Source organism: Gordionus sp. m RMFG-2023, chromosome 3 (assembly GCF_954871325.1).
Source record: "Gordionus sp. m RMFG-2023 chromosome 3, tfGorSpeb1-WG-v2, whole genome shotgun sequence".
Classification (NCBI taxonomy): domain Eukaryota; kingdom Metazoa; phylum Nematomorpha; class Gordioida; order Chordodea; family Parachordodidae; genus Gordionus; species Gordionus sp. m RMFG-2023.
Window position 1 is genome coordinate 32436491 of NC_088777.1, and position 9411 is coordinate 32445901.

The following is a 9411-nucleotide window of genomic DNA, read 5'->3' on the forward strand; positions in this document are numbered from 1 at the left end:
TTTTCATAATATATTATAAAATAAAAAAAATTATTTTACTAAAAATAAATAAATAATAATTAGTGCTTGTAATATCTAGTCACGACTTACTCAAGTTGGAAGTCTAAATTAAAAAAAATAATTGTATTGTTAATTAATAATAAAAACTAATTAGAAATCACGACTTGAGTTCATAACTCAAGTCAGTTTGGGTCGATTTTTTTGACCCAAAACTTAGACTCAGTCGTTTAACAACACTATTCTAAAGTATACAGATATACAATAGATGGATGGCCAATAAACTATGATGCATGTTTAAAGGAGTACAAAGGAGAGAGGAAATTACAACTGAGAGAGGTTGTTTATTATGGAGAACGAAAATGATAATACCACAACAATACCGAAACAACGTGTTGGACATGATACATCAAGGACATATCGGAATGGTAAAAATGGAGATGAGAGCATGACAATACGCGTGGTGGCCTGATATAAACCAAGATATAGAAACCTGGGTCGAAAAATGTAGAGAATGCCAGGAACAACACGATATGCCTCAAAAGACAGCAATTCAAAATTGGCCAAAACCAAAAGCATGGCTCCGAGTACATATTGATTATGCTGGACCATTTCAAAATCATTATTGGTTGGTAGTGATAGATGCTAGCAGTCGCTGGCCAGAAATAGTTCCCATGACTAGCACTACAACCGAAAGCACGATAAAAATATTAAGAAATATTTTTGCAAGATTCGTATTTCCCAAAATAATCGTTTCTGATAACGGACCCCAATTCAGCAGCAAAGATTTCAATGATTTTTGTGAAAAAAACGGAATTCAATTAGTGCATGGAAGTGCTTACCATCCTCAGACAAACGGCATGGCCGATCGATTAGTTCGAACTTTTAAACAGAGTATGAATAAAAGAAACGAGAGGGATTTAGAAACCAGCCTAGCTATTTTTCTATACAATTACAGAAATACACCAGGAACAGAAACTGAACAAAGTCCCGCTGAAATACTACTAAAATTTAAACCTAGAGGATTGTTAGATCAAATATTCGAACGGGGAAACAAAAAAAAAGAAGTTTGAATACCACAATCAAAAATTTCAGATAAATGAAAAAGTTTGGTCGCGCCTTTACAATAATAAAGAAAAAAAATGGGAAGAAGCCATTATTAAAGGCATATTCGTATCACAACCTTATGAAGTAAGTATAGCGGGTAATACGATAATACGTCATATGGACCAATTAAGGAAAAGAACCGAAAATGTATTAATAGAAGAATACGAATTAGAAGAGAGTACTGAAGTAGAAGAGAAAACCGAAGAGATAGTAAACAAAGAGGATGTAATAAAGAATAACGATGAAATGAATTCAAAGGAGAGGGAGGAAGAAACAAGTCAAGGTCGATATCCCAAAAGGATACGATCGAAACCAGATCGACTGGGGATAAATGATGTGTATTAAATTGTGTTTTTTGTTATTTTTTGTAAAATGTTTATTTTTATTTTTATTATATATTTCGAGATTAATTTGAATAATAAAGGCTGATTTGGATTTTTTACATTACAAAATAAAAGAATAAGAAAAAACTCGTTTACTATTAAAATACATTACAGTCATCATTATCTATTTCATCTATTCTTGTTCTAAAATATTGTAATTCTGGTGCTTGATTTTGTATATTTGTACCATTTCTTTTCTTGATAGAGTTAATGTGTCATAAGTAAGATATTTCACTGTTTTATTTTCACTTGTTATTCTATCATCATTTTTCTCTATTGGGTTTCGCGATAAAGCATCTGCAATTATATTATTAGCGCTATTCTTGTACATTATATTATAATCATATGCAGATAATTTATAAGCCCAACGTAATAATCTTTGGTATGTTAATGTTAATGAGCTTAAATCTCTGTTATTAAAGGTTTGTGATGTGTTCAAATTTTAAATTTTCGTCCATACAAATAGTTATGAGATATTTCTACGCCGTTATTATTTCTTTTGCTTCTTTGTCTCTTGTAGAATAATTCTTTTTAGCGTCTTGTAAAGTTCCTGAGGTGTAAGCTATTTGAAATTCGTTATCATTATCATATTTTTGCATAAATACAGCTCCAAATCCTTGGTTAGATACATCTGTTTCTAATATTAAATTGAGGTCTGGTTTATAAAACTGTATAGTATTTTGTTCTGTTACTATTCCGAATAGCATGAAACGATTACGAAAATAGCACGGTGTTTTATTTTGGAATGGCAGATTAATCTTCGTACTCACTTCAAAAAAGAGTTTTACATATATTGCATACGGGACATCCGGATCTCACTTGAGGAAAAGGATATACTACAGACGGATATCCTACTTTGGTGGAAATGACAAGAGATTTGCCAAAGCTATCAAGATTAGCAAGAAAAATATTGGCAATTCCTGAAACTAGTGCTTTTTCTGAACGAGGATTTAGCATTGCTGGAAGGTTTTTAGAACAAAGAAGAACGTGTTTGAATCCAGAAAATGTGGATTTATTATTATTTTTGCATTATAATTACATATAATATCAATTTTATATTTATATTTATTTCATAAATATTCTATTTGATCAAATAAATTGTTCATAATTTAAATTGAATATTTTTTTATGCTTAAATTAATTTCCTAAATTATAAACTTTTTGTAGAGGTGTAATGCTGAAATATTTTTATTAGATGCTTAAAAAATTGAAAGAATGGCCATTATTAAATTTTATAAGTGGACTTGGGTTAAAATTTTTTATAAATAATGGGCGGGCGGAAGGAAGGAATTTTAGACAAATGGGCGGGGCAGGCGGGTATATCGGGTTAAAAAAATTTTAAAACATTGGTGCAGACCTCTATCACAAACTACGAATGTGTCGCCAACCTTTTCACACTCTTTTTTTAAAAAAAACAAAATCTAAAATTATTATTGCTGTAAAGTACAAGGTTAAACTTTTTAGAGAAAAGGCAATGTCATTTGTTACTAATTTTGGAAAGTGAGTAAAGTAACGACGTTTTTTTCTGAGTAATGTTAGCAAGAATGACCTTTATTTTTAGAACAGGCATAAAAGGAGTACATAATACTGATAACGTAAAAAATGGTGATTGGATATTGGCAATGGGTTAAACCTTGGAAAAGTAAAAAAAGTTTTGCTATTTGGTTGGTATGCTAAACGCAGATGGTGGAGATTCTGTTGTTGCAAGAATCAGACAAGCATAAAAGAGAGAGAGATGTCGCCTATTCTAACAAATAAAAACATCTCTTTGAAGTTAAAGGGAAAAGTTTACGTAAGCTGTGTGAGGAGTTTAGTTTATGGCGGCGAAACATGGGAAATGAAAGCGGCCTATGAAGCCAAATTGGATAGAACAGAGATGAGGATGATTAGATGGATGTGGGGGGTATCTAAAGGGATGCACCTTGATGAAGTAGGAGGATCAAGATCTAGAGGAAGGTTCAAGATGACGTAGATAAAGGTGATAGCGGTGGGTATGAGAGAATCTTACAATTATTGATGCTCAGGACCATCAAAAATGGAAAAGAAAAATTTGAGGGGAAACTGGGTAAACCTAGAAATTGTTATTAAAAGGAGAAGAAGTTATTATTACATACTTTATTTACATCATATTCTATCAGGCAAATTAAAATATATTTATTTAATATCTATTTAATTAAATAGCCTCAAATTTACAATATTTAAAATCGTTTACCAAATTTTAAATTGGTATAAGACTTATCAAAAAGTATTTCCCAATTTAAGTGTTTTAGCTCTTAAATTCCTGGATATCCCTGCATCCTCGGCTAGCAGTGAAAGAGCGCCTTCAGTTGCTTGTAGGACCTTTGAAGATAGGAGGACTTGTAAAAAGCCTGACAAAATTAACTCCTCATTCATTATTTATACTCACAATTATTCATCATTTATATATGACAATCATTCACCATTTATATATCACAATTATTCAATCTATTTTAAATGAATAAAAGTATGTTTCTAATTTAAATAAAATGCAAATTAATATAAATATTGATTATATTATGGCAATCAAATAAACTTTTATTTAAGCTAATACACAAAGTTTTAATTGTTTTTTGGATATTATAACATTCACACTCAAATAAAAAAAATTTAGTTGGATTTGGGTCAGGTTGAAAAAAAATTTTTGAATTTGGGCTTGGACAAAATTTTTTTTATAATTTAAGTTGGGTTGGGCTTGGAGATGAAAAGATCACTGCAGATCTCCACCCTGTATCTCGGGAACCAGGTGTGTAAGTGGGCTAAAATAAACAGCTTTCTCATTTTTTTTAATTATCTAAACAATTCCAGAAATTTTAAACACTTTTAAAAGGGGTTGGCTAAAAATGTGTCTGATAGATTTGAAATGGAATGGCCCAAATAACAGATGTATATTTGAAATGTACAAATTACAGCCTGGCCCCAACGAGTTTCAGTCCGAGTTGGGTCTATTTTTTAAAAATCATTTTGGTTTGGGCTTGGTTGGAATAAAATTTTTAATAAATTGATATATTTAAAATTCTTGCAAGAAACAAAGTGCTAATATTTTTTATTTGTATATTTTTTTAAGACCAAAAAAATATTAATTTTTCTATATTTAAATAAATTCTGGCCAGGCCTGGTGGACAAATAATTTTTATTTCAAGTTAGCCTTTTCGGGACAAATAAAAATTTTTGTTCAAGATTGGGCTGGGCAGGACAATTTTTTTAAAAAAATTTCAGGCCAAGCTTGAAAAATTAAGCCTGATGCAGATCTCTAATGTACATAGAAAAATATGATATGATGTATGTTGATTGTTTCAATAATGTGAAAGATAAATTCTAAATAAAAAGATGCTTTTAAAATGCATATAAGACACAGATATAAATATCTTATTAAAAATATTTAATGAAATAAATTACAAGATATAAGAGGAAGTTATATCTTAAATATAGATATACATGGTACCTGTATAACTATAAATATTTACCTCACTAACTAAATTATTACAGGTATAATTATCCTAAAGGATGATTCTATAGGGATTCAAAGTTCCCAGATATTTTATAAAAATCAAGGATTTATAAATAATTTAGTAATATTATCAAAATTTATAGATCAATAAACTTTTTTTGTGAGGATTTAGTTTAAACAGGTAGTTATTACAGTTATATAAAAACCTTGAAAGAAAATATAAGAAAATGATAGTATATAAATATCAGAAAAGTGTTTAAAATTATGTATTTAATCAAATAGGAACATCAAGAAATTCACATAAAAATAAAATAAATATTTTTTTTTGTAACCTCATAAACATTAGGGTGCCAAACTTTGGTAACAAATCTGATGGTAGGAGGAGCATATGGATAATCTTTAGGAAATCTCATATGTGCCTTAAAGTTTTTTTCAATAAGATTACAATATTTGAAATTTTAATATTAGAAAAAGTTTTTTAAATTTAAAACATTAGAATTATTCGATAAATATTACTTATTATATATATTATATTAAACATATTGCTCATTATTAACTCTTATAGTAATAAAAGTCATAATTGGAAATAATATCATAAAAGTGTTACAGTTTTTAACTTAATAGAGTGACAATTTGATTTGTAATGCCAATTAACAAGTTTAAACTAACAATAATTTTTTTATTTTAATCATAATATTTAAAAAAATTATATATAATATACCTTGAAGTAACCTCCTTGATATGGAGTATCAGGTGGACCAAAAATGGCAACTTCCCAATTAAAAAGGTCGTCATCTTTCATTAATTTTACTCTAAAACCCTCTACAGGATCCTCGATAACTGATTTGTACTCAAGAGCCAAGGCTCGAGTAGCACTGCTACTATTCATTTAATCTGAAAATATTAATATAAATGGTGTGTGTATATATATATATATACAAATATAAACATTCTAACCTTATTTACTTATTTTTTGGAATAATGAATAAAAATATGAATGAACAAGAATGACCTAATTAACATGAAAAGTAACGGCTTGATAACGTGATTATGCCATTAGACCTTAAAATAATTGCCAAATGTTATAATGTAGTGACTAGGCTCTTAAAAAAACTATAAACGGCCTGATTAAAATTTAGCTAAAATAATATTATGTATGCCTTGCAAACCTTCCAGCTATCAACGAGCATAATCTCCAGGCTTACATAATTTTAGCTAAAATCCTAATCGGGATGTTTTTAAAATCGACCCAAGTCAGGCTCTTAGCATCACTAGTAGTGACCATCATTAGCTTCAATAGGGAGACGCAGTGGCGTATCCAGGATATTCCTATAGGGGAAGGAATTTGAGCTATTCCATTAAATTATCTCAATTTTTTTTATTATTTTAAGATAGGTATATATTAATAAAAATTTTTAAATGTAATATTGAAAAAAAGTTTAGTTTCATTTTTTTATAAAATGCTTTAAAAACTAACTTACAATATAAGTGGAATAATTTTTTTTGAAAATAGTAATTGTAGTGTTTAAAAAATATTGACTAGAAAATAATTTAAAAAAGAAGTTTTCATAGCTTCTAATCAAATACAATATTATACAAAAAATTTATTAAATACTATAATTATAATGTAATTTTTAATTTTCGTCGGAAATTTTTCCAATTCATCAGTTTTGTTTGTGGTTGGAACCTAATCTCTGCGGATAGTTAACAGAGCTAATCCATTTAGCGGAGGTTTGGAAGTAAAAAAAGAAGTTTACAACCTTCTCATTTTGGAAAATGTTCTTATATTCGTACTTGTTGTAACAGGCAAACATGCATGAATAAAAAACAATTTCAAAATATTTGGAAATTGAGTCAAGGTTTTCTTACATCGATTGAAAGCATTAATAGCTGCTCAGGTAAAATAACCAAACGTATTAAATATTTATACAACAATTATTGATTAAATTGATTTCAATATCAATTTACCAATGGTAGCATCAGAAAATAGAAGAAGGGTCTTTAGGTAATTTTGAAGTTGTTAAAGACTTGTTTTTTTCCTAAAAACCTACTTTTATTTGTGATAAAAAAATATCTTAGAATGGGATAAAAATGAATATATTATAATTTTCTTCAGTTGAGTCAACATTTATATTACATCTCAGTAATTGGATACTAGACTAGGTTTAATTAAGGCTATATCTTAAGATTTAGCTTTCGATTCAACGTCTTGATAAATATTATAATAATATTCATCTACATTCATTCTTATTGTATATAGCTGAGTTATATATTTCAAATACTTTTTTGGATAAGATACTTAGTTAACCGTTTTTAAAAATAAAAGCAAATCGAGCAATTTTGCGCTATATATGGTGATAAAAAAAGACAATTATTCGAAGTACAAACCTCAAAATGGCGAGATAGCTACCTACACCCTTTCAAAAATAATATGATAGCAAATATTTTCCTAAACTTGGTATGCCATATTGTTTTTTTTTCACTTTATAATTAGGGTTCCATATCTTTATTTTTTATATAGTTAGCGTCTACATGACAGGATTTTCACTGGATGCAAACCCCCTTCAAAAACCTTTGCCTACCCCCCTAAAAAAAATCCCCGCCTTCGGCGACGGTGTCTCCCTATTATTATTTTTACCTTTTAAATATATTGATACTCTTTTCAGAGAATTTATAAAGGACAACTTAAATTAATCTTTCTCTACTACCAACTATCGATATTTTGTGAATGTAAAGAATTTATTTTTTAGATAATAAATTCATTAAAACCTCCATTATTTACAATGAATTAATTATTATGGCATTATGAGCTTGCTGAAATGATAGCAGAAAGTTTTATTTGGAAAACAATGTGTGTGATTGTTTGCAATATATAGATTTGGTATGAATTGCTTTATAATAATTTTATTATAAAAGTATTAATTTTTACCTTAGTAAATTTTGTCCTTTTTCATCTCAAAATTTAATATATAACCAAAAAATTAATCTTACCACCATTAAAGCAGCCTACCCCTTACCCCCATTAAATAGCCTACCCCCCTTCAAATAAATAGGATGCAAACTGTTCCTACCCCTCCCGCTCATGTGGACGCTGTATATAGTATGTTATTCTATTTCTGGATCAGACACTCCCCAGGATTGTGGAACAGCAAGGTACATTTTAGGGGATGTGCCATTTCAGATGCCATATTTTTATATTTTTTATAGTTATTCAAATTTAATTAATTTTATATATATACATATTTTAGTCAAGGTTTATTTATATCCAACATAATTTACATATTAATAAATCACTTGGAATCTAGGATATTGTTGTAGTTGAGAATTTAGAGAATACAAATAAATAGCATAAATAAATTAACTACTAATACTTTATTAAATAATATTAATGGTAATTAAATAAATCATAACAAAAATAAAGAAGCAAAATAAAAATTATAATTTAAAACAATTTCTTTTTTCTTGATATTACATCTTTTTATCGCTATATTTGTGTCATGATTTTATTTATTTTTGGTGTTTATTTTTTTGTCGTGAAATTATTTTTTATTTTTGTTAGCGCGGATTGATATTATAACATACGCGGAATCATTTTGTTTTAAGAGAAAGAAGACTTATGGTGAGTTGAGGATATTTTTTTTTAGTTAAAAAAAATATTATTTGTAATTTTTTTTTAAAATTTTTTCTGAAATTGTAATTTTCAATTTTTTGATTTTTTATAATTTTGTTAAAAATATAATTTTTGTTTAAGAAAAAAATAAAGACTAATTAAAGTTTCGGTGTCACTTTGTTTTAAGAAAAATAAAAGTAAAATAAATTTATTCTGGAAAGGGACAGTTCAATTAGTTAGGAAGGTCATTAAGTAACGGCACAACGTAATAGTTGGTGCCGTGACCAAAAAAATAAAAGGTGAGTTTTATTTTTTATATTTATATATAATTTTTTTTTAGGTATAAAAAATAAAAAGGAAAAACTTAACATTTGTTAAGGGCACAGTGGATTAACTGTGTTATTGAATTTATATTTTAAAGGCACAGGGGTTCTGTGGGATTTTTTTTTGAGAAAAATCGGTGAGTACCGTGGTTGTTAAGGTCACAGAGTTCTGTGGATTTTTTTGAGGGGGAAAAATTCGGTAGAAGTACCGGGATTATTAATAGGGATAGGAAAAATTGTAATTTGGGTTACAATGGAGTATAAAAGGGTTTAAAGAGTCTGATGTATTGTTGTGTTATTTCGGTATTAATTTTATTAATTGTATCATATTGTTTAACTCTTCAGGTAGTTAAGATTTTTTTAGTTAAGTTAATTATTAACTTTTTGTATGTAATATTTTGAGATATATTTTATTTTGTTAAAATAGTTAATATAGATTAATTAATTTAGAAATATTTTTAAGTTAATTTAGATAGATTTTGTTTCATTAATTTGATTAAAAAAATTTTTTCCTTAAATAAA

At 27.9% G+C, this 9411-nt stretch overlaps 1 protein-coding gene across 1 annotated transcript in view; it reads right to left on the minus strand.

Moving 5' to 3' along the window:
- The window catches only part of LOC135927490 (ubiquitin-conjugating enzyme E2 R2-like), a 39380-nt gene extending 33315 nt beyond the window's left edge, over positions 1-6065 (minus strand). Inside the window, exons 1-3 of the mRNA XM_065463496.1 lie at positions 5914-6065; positions 5678-5850; positions 5289-5375 (exon numbers count right to left, since the gene is read on the minus strand). Coding sequence (XP_065319568.1) covers positions 5289-5375; positions 5678-5845 — 255 coding nt within the window. The 5' untranslated portion in view covers positions 5846-5850; positions 5914-6065. The remainder of the gene's footprint in view (positions 1-5288; positions 5376-5677; positions 5851-5913) is intronic.
- Positions 6066-9411: the final 3346 nt, after the last annotated feature.